Source organism: Phalacrocorax carbo, chromosome 4 (genome assembly GCF_963921805.1).
Source record: "Phalacrocorax carbo chromosome 4, bPhaCar2.1, whole genome shotgun sequence".
NCBI lineage: Eukaryota > Metazoa > Chordata > Aves > Suliformes > Phalacrocoracidae > Phalacrocorax > Phalacrocorax carbo.
In genome coordinates this window covers 83,971,882-83,987,756 of record NC_087516.1, presented here as the reverse complement: position 1 = coordinate 83,987,756, position 15,875 = coordinate 83,971,882, and the positions used below count along the sequence as shown (strand labels likewise).

Sequence of the window (15,875 nt, the reverse complement as noted above, 5' to 3'; positions counted from 1 at the left end):
ATGATGTAATTTCTAGACTCCACCTATTATAGGCAGCAATTTTTTATGTCAAAGTTGTGTTGTCAAACTCCCCAAATTCTGGTTTCTTCCGGATGAAGTCGCTTTAATTTGAAGGAGAAGATCATTTTATCAGTCAAGAATCCACCAGCTATCTCTAAATGCTTTTAACAGTGTTTAAAATACATTTTAACAACCTCATAAAAAACACTGTAAAAATACCATTGATCACAGTGAAAGATACAGATGCATTTTAATGACTCAGCAGGGCCTACTTGGACATGAAAGCCCACTCTAATATTGCAGAAAGAATTCCCCAGTGAGAAAAAGAAATCACTAAGCAGGGCAAAGGGTAAAGTTCAAAATAACAGAAAGGTTCAAAACAATCCCCCTCCTAAGAAATGATTGTCTGTATTTTATCAAGTTGAGTTTTAGTATTGCAGACCGAATGAATCTGTCGTACTTCACTGCTCTCGTTCTCTCCACTGAGAATACAGTGGTAAAAAATACCTGGTGGTGGTGATAAAATGACAAGGTTTTCCTCCAAGGTGTTTCACTTTTCTGAAGGGGGCTAGACTCTGGCTTGCCTACATATTTTCCTCGCTTTCTGTGTCAGCACATTCTACATATGGCGCTGATGAGGATGAAGAACTCAGGCTGCTTCCTTCTCCCATCCTATGGCACAGTTATCCCAGCACATTATAGAGTGTCCCTAGCAAGACCTGGAGCAGTCTTTTCCCTCCCTCTGTGTAGCAGAAGCAAGACCAGGAGCATGTCTTTTTCCTGGTGGGCAAAATGATTTTGTGCCCCTTTGCAGTGGGAGATCTGTTGCATCCCACTCTTTCTGCACGCTTTTCAGGTGCTTGAATTGGCAGGTAGCAGGACAGAACTGGCGTATACCTACCAAGCAGTGTGCAGTGATGCCCTTAATTCTTCCCCTCAGGGTGGAAGGATTTTTCTTACTTGGATTCTTCTCTTTTCATGTCTGGCACCTCCACTGCCAGAGGTCCCTGAAAAAACAAGTGTGTTGGTCAAGTCCTGCAGTAATGGTTAGCTATTTTGCAGTAACAGTTTCGTGACTCATCAGTGTGTCACATTTACCCAAGATGTACTGACAGAATTTAATTTCCTGGGTTTAGGTGCATCAGGTCCTCCTTACAGGCTAGATTGTAGCAGATGGCATGATTTAGAAAGTCTTGCGCTGAAAATAATCCGGGCCGGTTTTACTAAGAACTTTCAAACTCAGCCCTAGCTTTTTAAATGCTCTTTTTGGATGATAGCATAACAGTCTTGTCTAGGTTTGTTTCTTCGCACAATACAGCAAACATCCCTGCTTAAAGTGCTGCACGGTGTTTCCAATTACAAGATGAAATCAGGTTACTGTAGCAAGACAAACCATCTCTTAGAGGGAAGGTTTTTCCCTGTATTTCCTCTTTACAGCATAGTAAGTGCAACCTTTTGGGGAAGTGGAAATATACTTGTCTCACCAACAGCAATAATGCAGGACTCCTTTCTCTTGGAACCCTTTGTATAAGTTTTATATACTTGTGGCAGTGACAAAACATATATTGCTACATGTTTTACCTTGACTTATTATACAGGTTAGACTGCTTCATCTGTGTTTGTTCCAGTGTGTCCTTCTTGTAGAACTACTTGAAAATCTGAGCAGTTTCAAGGAGTTTCTGCTAAAATTTGCTCAAGTATCGCCTTTCATCTAAATTGGGGTTCTCAACAAACATGCTGTGTTAGGAAATCTGGGGGGACAAAAATCTAGGCTTTATTAGGTGCCAGATTAAGAATTGGTATTTTAGGGTAAATCAGAACTGGAAATTATATTTTTCACATCATTAATTAGAGAAGATTTCCCAGATTTCCTGTCTCCTATACAGCCTGTGTGATGCATGGTAGAATTTTCTTTCAGTATTTCTCTTGACTTTTCACTACTAGGAGACTCATATTTGCAAATATATTTAACTAAGAATACTCATCATAAAAAATGAAGAGGGAACATTTTCCTCAATACCTCTCCTGTTGTTTATTCGGACCTTCTTCCAAATTTAAACTTTTTCAGCTACTTCTCTTATTTGCAAGTTTCCTTGTTCTCTGCATACAGTGCATTTACGTCTGAACTCTGGCTTTACTTAGGTTCGCTGGGGCGATAAAGGATCTACTGAAGAAGGGGCTAGATTAGAAAAAGCAAAAAATGCTGTGGTGAAACTCCCAGAAGAGCCAGAAGAACCTTTTCATCCTAAACCACCTAAACCAAAGCCTACCTCACCAGCCATTCAGGAGAAGTGGTATACACCAATTAAGGTAATATTTTTAGTCTTCAGTACAATGTAATTTTGTGCTAAAGGCTAGATTTTGTCTGTGTTACCGGTTTTTACACGTGCTGAACTGTACATTATTTTTCAAGTATTCCCATTCAAGTGTGATGTCTATTCGCAAAGTGAACACCTACTCAGGATTAATAGCAGGAGCAGTTTTTAGCCCTAAATGCAGTACTTCATCATTTCTGCCACATTCTGTTATCCTTGCCCCAAAAAAGGGACATACCGTACAGTGTATACAGGGTCTTTATTGGCATTTGGTCTATCTCAGTGTGTATCTAATTGAGCCTAAAGCTACACAGTTTGTAGCTGTTACACTAAGTTTTAAACAGACATACTCATTACTAACCAAGAAAAGCAAAAAATTATATGAAACAATATAATGCATAAAGTCTGACAAACAAGTGAAACATAATAAATGGCATAAAATGAAGCGATTTTCCACTGTAGATGCCGTGGGTCACTTGCAAACCAGTAACAAGCTCTTCTCAAAAACTGAAGATGGGTCCATAAATACCTTGCTTTAGATGTGTAAGAGCGGAGAATACACAGGTTTAGCTGGGAGCATGGATACATCTGTTCGGTCTTTACAACTCCTCCTGAGTCCTTTCTGACCACAAGAAAGTCCTGAAGACGCACTGTCCACACACACGCAAACTCTGTGATCCATCTGAGCGGAATGGGATGCTTCCGACAAGCATCACAGCTGCTCTGCGTGTTCTGGCCAGGCAGCCGGCGCACTCGCGGTGAACCAGCTGCGTTCGCTGCATGTGGGACTTGCCGCGCAGCACGAGTCTGCTGTACACCACGTGCCTAGCAGGTCCGAGGCTTCCTGAAAACGGTGAACTTGCTGTATACATGCTATAAAACCAGATACGTTTATGTGGGAGAAATCCTAGATGGACAACCCAAAGTATTGGCAAATAAACATATTAATTCTAGGTCACTCAGAAGCAAACGTAGGTTTGTTCACAGCCTCCCAACCACTGTGGACGTGGGAGTGCGGTACCTCGAATTCACTGATGGGAAAGAGCAGAGCCACACCTGTGTGGTGGGGGTGACACATCCTAAGTTTATACTTCGCTTATCTGGCTCTAAGGAACTGGCTGGCACCCAGTTCTGCCAGAAAAGTTCTCCGTGGATCTCCTTGGACAGTAACTTAGCAGGTGTGGTGTGCTCTCCACTGACTGATCTTATTGTATTTAAAGTCCTGTTGCTCTGTTGCCACAGGGTCGACTCGATGCACTGTGGGCACTGTTACGAAGACAGTATGACAGAGTCTCTTTGATGCGACCACAGCAAGGAGATGAGGTTTGTGTGCGGCATGTGTACCCACTACGGTTGGCAAAAGGGGTGTTTTACAGCCAGGGTTTAGCGGGTGCTGAACAATGCTAATTCCGTGACCTTAGCTAAAAAAAGCACTGGGGCCAAAAGAATGGCACGATAGGAAAAATAGCACGTTGAGGAAACAGAAGTGCACTGAAAGATGCATCACACCAGCCCAGAAATGTTGCAGAAACACAGATCTAAAAGCAGAGTGAAGGATTCTGTATTTTGTGTGTGTTCAGCTGGAAAACAAAAACATAGCGCATGCTTCATGCAGTGTAAACTCTTATAACCAACACCGAAATCTTTCTTATAACCGGCTATTTGTAAGATTAGAGTCTGGCAATCGGAATACTAAAACCACAGTCAGATTTAACTGACCACTGGGAACTTCCCTGCAAGTTGCTTCCTGTACCTTTGTGCTGCCATGCCAAAGGCAACTTTCACAGGAAAAAAAAAAGGGGAGGAAACTTGTTTCTGAGTTGATCCTTTCTTCTAGTACGGCCATGACCCACCAAAAAGTGGCCTCCACTACAAAGACTACTATGACTGGGACGCAGAGTTACGATCTGAACCTTTCGTAGTGAAGTTAGATTGTGTATTTCTGATTGTTATTCCTTAAGAAAGCATTACTTTAAACCTTAGCATTTATCTTGGGAACTGGCTTATCATCCAGACTGTTCAGCTTCCTGCTTGTGGCACATGGGAAGAGACAAAGAGCAAACCATTTCCTCTAAATGAGACGGCAACTTTTTCTCAGCAAACTGGCCCCAGTGGGCGTGACAGACGAGATTCTCTCATACCACAAAGCAGTAGTGTGCGAGAGCACTGATTTTGCAACATACCCCATAAAGAGGACGTAAAAGGATTAATTAGAAGGGTTAAAGGGAGGCAGTTACCTTTGAGAAAATAGAAGGAAATCAGTGTTTATATTATTTTCCTGGAATGAAGTCTGGTGCCATTGTAAAGGAAGAAAAGGTGAGATTTATTTAAGACAAGGACAAGCGTTGGAAGAAGCAGAATGACAAGGTGCAATGCTGGAAATAGGGAGCACAGTCAAATACCAGTGTTATCATTCTAGTTGTTACTTGGGCAAGTTGTTCACGGTTTGCATGAAAGATGCGCGTTACACGTAGCAGAATTAACAATAACAAATCTACATACAAAATACACAGTGCAATATAGTTTAATGGGATAATCCACTGTAAATAGGCACATAGAAGAAACAGTGTCTGAACAGGCTAAAAAATTGTCAGTCAGGCCCTGTTTTGAGGATTTCTGACCGTAAAGAGAGGTAGTTACTGTAAAAATTGCCTGGGAGGGAAGGCTTTGCTGAGCAATTATGAAGTCAGGCATCTGCCTTCTCTGGACCTGACAGGAAGACACTGACCAACATCTTGCTTTATGAAAAACAGAGAAGTAGCTCGCTGATCTTCAGTGTCCCCGCTGAAAAAAAAGGAGTTGAATTTGTACTGATGAATAAAATCTAAACCGGTGGTCGTTCAGGTGTGACCTGTGACACTGTAGGAGCACAGTTTCTGTCTGGTACTGTATTCTGTATCTTGGGCGGAAAAAACCTGAATCTTTTTACTTGTTCATACCTTGCTAGGTAGAGATCTCATGCTGTAGCCACGGATGAGCAGTCGTGTATGTACAGCGAGACATGCGCATGCGTACTTTGGGAGCTCTGTTGTGGTAAACAGCAGCCACATAGTTGTTTTGTTTCTTCATTTATTTATTGTTGACGAACTTGGTAGTTCCCATTTGTAGAAGAATTCACTGCTGAATTCAAGCCCTTGATCAAGTAATTGAAATTTAGGCATGAAGTATCAAAGCAAAAGGAGCTTTTTCTTCCTCCTCTCTCTCCTCTCCCACCTCTGCCACGTTGCCAGATAATGCCGAGGGTGGCCCAGTTTGAGGGCTGCACGCGGTTGAGCCAAGAAGCTTTGACTGTGGATGGAAGTCCTTTGAGTCATACATTTTTCAACTGGCAATCCATGAGGTTAGGGAAGCTTGTACAGGTGTGAGCTAGCAGGTTGTCGCCGACATCTGTTTAGAGCAGAGGCACAGGTCCTCGGCAGCCTGCAGCGAGGCTGCAGGATTGTCAGCAGATGTAGTTAAGAGTGGCAGAACAGTTTTGGTCTCACATTTGCCGCCCGGGGGCTGAAACACTAAAGGTAGAGTGGGGGTGGACACAGCTGCGCTCCCAAACATGCCTCAGGCACAAATAAAGAGATCTAATATAGTTTGACTCTGTTGTGGTGGGGAGATGAGGACAGAGAGCCACTTCAGAGACAACTTAACGCTGCAACATCTGCTGCCAAGTTTCCAGGGAGTGACAGGGGACAGCAGGTACAGATCGAAGTCCCCACATAAACAGCCTCCATTAAGCCATGAACTCTTTTGAAGGGCTCCCATCAAACATAGTGGAGTCCGCAGCAGGAGATTTTGTTTTCAAAGCCATGTTTTGTTTTCTGCACTAACAAGACAATTTATAAATGATGCATTACCCAGCGTCCATACTCCTATTTATACTTCCTTTCCTTTTTTTTTTTAATAAAAGAGGCAAAGAAGAATGAACCGCAATGGTTTTGGGGTACTTTGATAAGCCACTTAACTGTCGCAGGGCTTTAACTGAGGTTATGGCAAACTTCAGTCCACAGCATCACGTTCAGCTAGGAAGCAGAGCTGAGTGCTTGCGCCGTTACGGTGTTGTTGCGGAGGAGCGTCTGCCATTGTTTCTGTACGGAAACACCTCTTCCAGGGAGCTTGTTACTGCACGAGCGCAGAACCTGGCACGGGTTCGCAGTGCAGGCGTTAGGGTCCTGGCCTCTTCTCTAAATCCTAGTGCTTATTTTCTGACACGTAGTTTAGCACCTAAAGGTAATCCTCAGGGTTTTTCAGATTCTTTATATGACCTTGTTGCTTTGTGCAGTTTGATAGTGGCTGAGATTCTGATTCTGTATACATTTATGCACACAAATGTCTCTGAAGTCCACAAATAGCCTATGGCACTTGTATTTACGATTTTGCCCGATCAGGATGCAAACGTATGTGACTGGTAGAAGGGAAGAAAAAGATCTATAGATAATTCCAGAAGATTTTCTGTAGTAGAACTATAGAGTACTTCCAGCTTGTTTAATGTTAGAAAGCAGCCAAATAAAAGGAAGACACTTTAACTTGTTTTTAATTTTAACCCTGCTAGCATTTACCTGCTTTACAGATTCTTTTGTAATAATGGCTACAGAATTAATACAAAGATCAGTTTAAACTAATGTTACTTTGTGAGCATTTCTACAGTATACAAAAGAATTATATTCTGCACTGTAACTATGTTAGCATCACACGATTTACAGTTTAAAACCGTTTGACTGTGTTACGTTCTCTGAGGTGAAGCCCATGTGACCGCTCCGTTTGGGTTTCTTCAGTAATTCCTACGCTGGGCACCGGCAGAAAATACTAAAATCATTAGCTCGGCCTGTCAGTTGCAGAGCAGAACAGTAACTGTTAGGAGGCTTTAAGTCCCTTACAACTGAGGGAAAACAAAAGACGAACTGCAGTGCCTAGGAGTACCCTAGCGGTCAGGTCCCACAAGGCTTTCACGGGGTTTGACGGGCAGTTCATCACCTACCTTTGCAGCAGAGCTGCCGTCTACCACCACTGTTACTAGCCTAGTGCTTCATAATGCACTGAGCAATGTTTGCTTGCCTACAGGGTGATGGGAACGGGAACGAGACTGGTGGGAGCAGGAGTTTTTGGTTTACTCCTGTATTCTCTAAAAACAGAAGTGTTTGTCCATTATCTAACCAAGGAGGACCTCCTTCCAGAAAATGAAGGTGATTTGGCTCCTTTTTTAATCACCACAAATTGTTGAAATGCATAGAGAAATAACAAGTTACAGTTAGAGAAAGGTTACTGTGGCTACTTAGAGGTAGTGCACTTTTTAGTTTAAAACTTTTAAGAGTCAAACTGAGCCTAGCAGTAATTAATTTTCCAATATAAGACTCAGTTCACTGGAGCTCCTTGTTCAGTGATAGTATGGTATAGCATATTTTAGTGGAACACAAATTATTATACTCAAGAAATTGTTGCCTGAGCGCTTTAAAGAAACTTCAGTACCACTCATACAGCAAAGTTTATGTTTCTGTTGGATCTTCTAAATTGCTGCAATAAGAAGATGCAAAACTAGTTACAAAATGTGTGTGAGATTAGAGGGGAGTTAAAGCACCTCTTTTTCTTAAATACTTTCTGCCAAAATATTCCTTCTGCCATTTCTTCAAGTGGGACTTTGTGTAGACCTGAGAGCTAAACCGGAGCCTTAGTTCTGCATAAACTTCCAGACCCATGTTACTGTTAAAATTAAGTTCACTGTTACAGAGAGTGGAGGAAAATGTTTTAAGAGTATTCACTTCAGATTGCCCTATTCAGACTGAATTCAGAGGTCAGTCTCCAACATGGAGCGATGCATCCTGCTGAGCAAAGCACTGAACTAAATTTCAGAAAAACAATCGTCCCTGGGCCTGCCTAAAAGCATATTTTGGAGAGGACACCTGCCCCTTTTGTTAAAATGGCGAGTGAGAACCAAGAGATAAGCAAGATTATGAATTATGAACTTACTAGAATTTTCTCGTGCTGAAGATCCAGAAGAATATACTGCAATTAAAACTTCTAGATAATAGTAATTCCTCCAAAAGGATGCTCATTGTAAATGGGTATCACAGATTCACTTTGTTAAAACTGGATTGCAGGCTACCATCCAGGAGGGTCCAGCCTGCCTGCCTCTCGGGTGCCCCATCCTAGCTAGAGTGGGTATTTTAATAGTTGCGTTTGCTAGTTGTCAATCAATGAAAGCAGTAGTAATCATCTTTATTAAAAGACGACATTGGTCTGGTGTTAGGAGAAACAAGGATATTTTCCCCGCTATGTAGGCAGCCCCTTCTGGCACTCCCTCCCTTTTGCAGATGAGTGCTGTTGCACTCTTTAAAATGAACCTTCAGAGTTCATTGGCACAGTACAAACACTTGCATGAATGAAATAGTAGCAAGAAAGAATTCTACTTGTCATTTTCAAGTCATGACCTTTTTACCTATTTGACCAGTACTCCCACAGAGTAAAAAGGACAAAGCGACTCTGGCAGACTTCGCATGGGCCCTTGGAGGCAGTACCGTGGCCGGCAGATGTACCAGGGGAGGGTTAGGCTGGGTGTCAGGAAAGGGTTCTTCCCCCAGGGGGTGGTGGAGCCCTGGAACAGGCTCCCCAGGGAGGGATCACAGCACCAGCCTGGCGATGTTCCAGAAGCCCTTGGACAAGCCCCTCAGAGACACGGTGTGAATTGGGGTGTCCTGTGCAGGGACGGGAGCTGGGCTCGACGGTCCTTGTCTGTCCCTTCCAACTCACAGCATTGATTCTATGATTATACTATGCAGGTGAGCACGCTGCTCCACCTGTGTTGTTACCATTGCTGTTAGACAACCACGACGGTCCTGATGGAAGTACTGTCATGCCAGCGTAGGATGTACTTTTTGCGAAGCCAGGATATACTTGAATAGGGCATTTCAAAAAGCTGAGCTGCCATGACAGTGTGCAGCCAGAAGAATTCTTGCTGTCTTTGTTAGTATACAAGCAGCTGTCTGAAAGATGAGTGCTTTAGGCTTCCTAAAATGCAACAGATACACCCTACCAGGCATCACGGTAACTTGAGCTGTACTGGCAGGAGAGGGATAATGCCTATTAAGAAACGAAAAGTCAATCTTTTCTGGGTGGAGTATGGATCTGCTACAGCTTCCAAATACCTTGTCTGCCACCCTAAAGAGCATTACAGTTCTTCCCCCCTCCAAGCTGTACTAAAACCATTTCATTTGGCCGTGCAGTTTTTGTTAAGAACCATTTGTTTCATTGGGCATGATTCTAAAGGGAAAAAATAAACTTCTTTTCTTAATTCCTCAAAACATCTTTTTTATGGAATGGATTGCAGTAAAACCAGTTATACTTAATCACTACCTGGCTTCCAGTGAAGAGAAGGCAGAAAGTATCTAACCCAACCCAGTCGTAAAACACAGCTCCGAGCTTCAGCACAGCCCTTACGTAGTTTATGTTAATGCCGAGTATCTCATTAGCCCAGCTTACAGAGAGACCGTCTACCTTCAAGAAGCAGCAAGAAGAAAGCTGACAGGTTCATTTGGTCGCTACTCTCCAGAAGAGACATGACAGCTTTAACTGTCTTGGGCGTCCAGATTTATGAACTAGTCCTACGCTCCTAACCAGATTAGTTCCTTTTCCATTAACTGCTGAAAGTAGGGCAGCTGTCCGAGAGGCTGGTTGTAAATTCGGCAATGTCTGCTGTGTTAATCTGTAGGCTTTTCAGATGAAGAAGGCAGCAGATAACAGGATTAAAGTTTCACGACTCAGGGTTTTCACAGCCCGAGACGCGGGCGTAGGGGGATAGAGAATGACTTCTGTCATTAATCTTAATTGATTGTCAAGAGGTTTTAATCTGGGTTATTAATTAGGGAGGCCCTTAACACACTGTCTACTTATCAACATCAGATGTTCTTTTGGGACTTCTGGGACATATGGCCTATCTTAGATTTACATTCTCACAATTTACTCGTACATACATTTCTGTATGAAGAAATTTTTGTATGTATTTATGCATACAAACAGCCATAGAAGCATTTGCATGCACAGAGGCATCACACGCACTTTGGCAAAATGTGGTGAAAATGAAAAACGCACTTTGCACAAAGGTTGAATTTCCACACCATAAACATGTATACCTCTATTTATGTTGATAGGTATATTAATCCATTTCGATTATATATGCCAGTTACCTAGACTATCTTTCAAATAGAAGCCTTTGATTTGCAGATTTAAGCCACGTTTAACTGAAGCGGAGCACATGTCTCTGCGTGCCTCTGGCCATTCAGGCACATACATACCGCAAACAGAAACATTACTGTTTTTATCTTTTGCAGTTTCAATGAGTTAATTTTCAGGCCTTCACTCTTCCCTTTTCTTATTTTTACACAAGTTACTGTTGGACAGCCAGAATGGATAGAGGTGCAACTGTCCATAGCTGCAGCTACGTAACTACGCTTCGGCGTTTACCAAAGTACTGTTTGTGGCAGGAAGCATTAAATTACGATTTCAGCATATAAACTAGGCAAGAAAAAAAAAAAATGCTGGGAGAGTCCTGGCATTTGAATTTTGTGCAGATTCGAACTGCGTTACCAATTTCTGCAGCCTTTCCTTCCTTTACAGAAGGTTATTTATGTGACTAATCCCATATATGAAAATGGAGCTGGGGCTGAGGAGGCCTTTTGTTTCAAGTCCTCTGTGAGTGACAGTGGAAGATTCCTGTTTCTTGGAAAATGTGCTAGGCCATGCTGTGGCCCTGCTTTCCAAAGCAAAATGCAAACATTAGAATGCGGCAATCATATAGTTACTCAAGAGCTGAAAAGTCTGGTCTTAAAGTGTTCACAAGAAGTAAGAATGGTTTGAGATAGTTCAGACTAGAGAGAAGGGTGTAACTGGGAAGAGATAAAAAAAGCCTATAATCTGGGAGAATTTACTGACAACTGGATCCAAGAATTTTTCAGTTTTTCCTGGGAAATGGAGATAGAACACTTGGCTCACCTAAATAAAACTAGCCTGTACGAAGCAGCTGTAGCGCTGTAGGGACGGACCTCTATCATAGAGAAGCACACGAAACAAACTAAAAGCTCTTTCATCATGCCCTTGAATATCGTGTTGCCTCTTGAAACTCTTAAGCGCAATTCTTGCTCATTTTCTGCAGCAAATTGCTTCAGTCTTCCCTAAGGAGAGCTGTGTCAACTATTGCCCTGCCACACTTGGGCATCCCCCAAAAGCACCCACCTGCCAAAGACTTGCTGTGGTTTTGTGCTTCATCTGGGATTTCATAGGAATTATCTGCTGGCCAACTGCAGAGTATTTTGGCTCTTAAAAAGGAATGAATTTTGACTCATTTGTAAGGTGTTTCTCAATCAGAGTCCCATCTGTGGAAGACTTGGAGCTTATGTCCTACAACTTCTTACTCTTGTAGCATGTTCATCTCTAGCCGCCTGTATGGTTTCATTTGGACTATTGGGCTATGTGGGTATTAGTGAAGTCCTGCCTTGTATCAGCCATTCAGCAGCCACTTGAATCAGTGTGTAATTTTTCGTTTTGCATCTGAGATGCCTCTGCGGAGAAGGAACAGAAGAGTAACAACAGACATCCCAAGAAGGTGTCTTACTGGTTTGGCAGATAATCCATTGTTGTGGTGTCTCAGTTCTGTCACTGAGCTGGGAATACCTCCACGTTGGCAGATTCAAGAAGGGGTCAGCACTTGATTCCCAACAATGGCATAATTTCTTCCACCTCATCACAAATTTGAAGTCAGAGGATGAAATGACTTTAATGACTGTGTTTCCTTGACATAGCTCTGTGCCTGCCTTTTCCCTGTCAGTCACAGATAAAGATGAGGAACTAAAATAACGAAAATAACGAAACCACATTGTAGGCCACAAACACCAAGAGTGGATGAGAAGCCCTCTAGTTGCTCACACAGAATCAGCAAAGAATTTCCTCTAGCTGTGTATCCGTACCCCTGTGAGTTTGCTTTTTGACAATATTTCAATGAAGAGATTTTATTTGGAGCAAAAATAATGCATTAGTCATTTAAACTCCCGCATTCCCAAAGGTTATTAGGAACGGTACAGCTTATCAGAGGTGGGATTCTCCATCGCTGTATAAGTGAGAGGTCCCAGCATTCTTCAGCAGTGATGTGGCATGTTTTAAAAGATTCAGACTGTGATTTCACTGCAGTTTGCAGGAGATCAGAACAAATACTTTATATCAACAGAGACGAGTGGTGAAGGAAATCAGATGACCAGGAACTAGGGAGGCTCTGGGATGGGAAACTTGGTGACAGAATGAGGTGAAAAGAAATAGACTTGTTTTCCTTTGACTTCACTGGGCTCTAATTCTCTAAGCAACAGGAGAGAAGGCTTGTGAAAACATCTTGAAAATACTATTTTTAAAAAGTGAGAGTTTATGTATCACCTAGAAGGTGTTAGTGTCACCTGCAGGTAGCTGTGGCAGCCCAGACCTCAAGCAGCCTTACATGCTTTGGGTAAGTTTATTATAAGCTTGTGCTAAATTGTGGCTAATTGAGTTCAGAGTATGCTCAAATTTGCCCACCCAGATACTCACTGGACCGATACAAGAGTCTGTAAAGTCTGAAAGCAGTTGCACATGTTAATCATTTCATGCATGCAGATTTTCTCATTAGCTTTAATACAACATTACCAAAAAGAAGGCGGGGTGAGGGAGCTGTTCCCTTACCTTGACATTAATTGTTGGGAAGTTGGGAAGGACTACAGCGCACATGCTGCTGAGTGTGACAACTGTACGTAAAGGCGGACAGTGGGGAGAAAAAGAAGAAAAATCATCAAAAATTATATTAATTGCTTCTGATCTTTTTACTGTATCCCATAAATCACGTTTCTTTTTGTTCTGAAAACAATTTTTGCATGTCTAAGTCCACCATAAAGAATTAACAAAAAAACTTAAACGCTTGAGTTATTAGCATTTCAAAATGACTGAGCCACAATATTTTCTGAACAACCTAGCTGCAATATCTTTATAGAGTGCCTTCAAGTAACATACGCCTGTCGTCTTCGTCTGTTTGCGTGCTTTATCTAAAGGGGAGATAGCTACCTAGTAAAAGAAGTGACTGTGCCATACGTTGCCGAAGACCATTATACTTTAAGGTTCAGGCTGACATCCATCCATAAATTAAAATGTCTCAATACATTTGAGTTTTGTCCCTCAACAGCATGACATAATGGCACGCCCTCAGCCTTAACATTTAATTATAATATTGAAGGTGCTGCTTTTTGATGACTTGTGTCATAGCCTTCATGTAATTTAAGCACAGTCTTAAAAAAAGTTAATTCAATTACAAGTAATGGAGTTGTTAATGCTGCTTCGTGTCACTAAGTATATATGAATGCGTACGACTGTTCCTTTCAAGTCACTCTGAAATGAATTTTGCAACTTCTGACAACTGTGGTGGACAAATGCTGAATGAAAAATCAATCGCTTAAGTTTAAATGGGCTGAGCTCACTGTCTTTCTTCAAAAGCCTCTGTCGGACAGCTAAGCAGATGATAAGTAACAGTTTCACTGACCTATAGCCTTTGAATGTTTAACATAACCCTCTAAGGACAGCACTTCAACTACACTGCATTGCTTGTACTCCAGGGCTCAGGATTTGTTGTTCGTAGATAAAGATTACTTCATTTTTGATAGACCATTTCTATCTGTAGTTCTCTCCCACACTGTTGATCTGTCTTTATTACTTAGCCTAGCAATCCAAATCCTGCAATTTAAATTGGTTTGATCGAACTAAAAAGGATTAGATTTTCTTGGAATTCATTATCACTTTTTTCCACTGGAAACAACAGAAATTCTTAAATGGCCTGAAATACAAATTTCCTTGCTGGATGCAAAATATTACTGTCTGATCAGAGAGGGTAAATGCAGGTGGAAAGTGCACAGTAGCTAGTAGAACATTTTATATCTTTCTGTGCCGAAGGAGATGGATGATATTTTATTTTGCATTATAGTACAACATAAAACCTGCTAAGATTTGGAACGGTTGTAAAATGATGGACAGGTATCTTTAGGAAGTAGAGTATAATCCCAGAAGAAAGTTGATTATTTAGGGCTGAAAATTTTTAGAAGAGCCTAAGGGCTCTTAGGATGTCACTCAGTTCTGTGGAAGGACTTCCCCTGCAAACCCAAGCACACCCCAGCGGTACGAACTGCAGCAGGTCTCTAAATCGTATAGGAGTCCTGCATATTGCCACCAGAGAACACCTGCTACACCCCCGGAGGAAGACGTTATGTTTTAAGGCACACCCCTACATGAGGGCTGCTTCCCTCTCTCTTCCAGTGCTGCCTTGTTGCCCTGTTCCCAGCTCCGTTCCTCAGCTACCATGGGCCGCTCCATTTGCCCTCACCACAGGAGAGCTTTGGGTGCCTATCTTAAACCTCGAGTATCTATCACAGCCGAGCCACAACTAGTCACGGGTCATTTATTTCATTTCATTAATAAAATAATAACATCAATAGACAAAGGCTTCTACCTGCTAATAGTCAGTTTGAGTCTCAGGCAGTTGATGGGAATGACCTTTTGCTTGTGCAGTCATTTTCACGACTCAGGGTCAGGCCTGACAACCCATCTGCCATGCATCAGTGGTAGGCATCGCTGCCCTTTGGTAATATGGCATAGCTGCACCCCAGGTAGATGCTCAGGGCTCACATGAACTCGATGGGCAACTCGATGAAGGCAACTAAGCAAGATTTTTCCCTCTGATAACAACATTTATAACAAAAAGAAAGGTGTGTAAAGAAACAGGAGAATATAATGGACTGTGTTTCCGTTAGATCTAGGATTCTGTGAATTCTGTGAATTCTAGATCTAGCTTCTCTAATCTCATTGCCTTACAAGTGCAGTGGTGTACACTGTCTTGTAGTTGGCAAAGTGGAAGAAACTGCTAATGGATGTAGGTACTAACTGGAGAGAAAGTCGCATGATACTGGCTCCTTCATGGGATTTTTGCTATTGACTCGGCGCCTTTGAATGAATTAGCCATGCCACATATTTTAAAGCTAGTTACCTTCCTTCCCACTCCGGTAAAGAGAAACAGTGAGGGGAAAAAAATGAAAGAAATGGCAAATTTCAGTAAGTTTGGCCTTGCAAATGCATATCAAGGACTAGTGTATATAGGTGGCTCTTAATACCTACCTGCCGGTTGTGGCTTTGCACCCCCTGCATCATAGCGAGCAGAGCACAAGACAGTCATACATTTCTTCCTTGAAAGTCCTTCCTGCTCCTAACATTTGCTCTTTTGGTGTATAGGCATTTAGAGGATTTCAGACCTACCAAACTGAAATCCAGTTTATCCTCCCTTTTTTCCCTTCCAAATTGATGGTATGCCTTCCTGTCCAACTCTCCCCATAAAGTTTTTGGCTAGTCCCTGCAGACCCGACCCTGGGGGTATCAAGGCCAATTGCATCTGCTTAGCCCTGCTCCCAGTCAGGGCCAAATCAATAAACGGCAAAAAGCCATCAAGTTTGGAACAGCGCTTCATACTTTATGTTTTAAATTATGTTTTAAATTCCTGCCAAGTATAACATACTTTTACTGAATGAA

At 42.2% G+C, this 15,875-nt stretch overlaps 1 protein-coding gene and 1 long non-coding RNA gene across 3 annotated transcripts in view; one reads left to right on the top strand and one right to left on the bottom strand.

Annotated features, from left to right (window-relative positions):
* The window catches only part of ANTXR2 (ANTXR cell adhesion molecule 2), a 117,944-nt gene that overhangs the window by 69,417 nt on the left and 32,652 nt on the right, over nucleotides 1-15,875 (top strand). For both annotated transcript variants that reach the window (XM_064450767.1, XM_064450766.1), the window contains 2 exons: nucleotides 2,143-2,310; nucleotides 3,558-3,638. In XM_064450767.1, the coding sequence (XP_064306837.1) occupies nucleotides 2,143-2,310; nucleotides 3,558-3,638 (249 nt within the window). The remainder of the gene's footprint in view (nucleotides 1-2,142; nucleotides 2,311-3,557; nucleotides 3,639-15,875) is intronic.
* LOC135313214 (uncharacterized) overlaps nucleotides 909-15,875 on the bottom strand; it is a 323,303-nt gene continuing 308,336 nt past the window's right edge. Inside the window, exon 8 of the long non-coding RNA XR_010372855.1 lies at nucleotides 909-1,007. This is a non-coding gene — a long non-coding RNA (uncharacterized LOC135313214). The remainder of the gene's footprint in view (nucleotides 1,008-15,875) is intronic.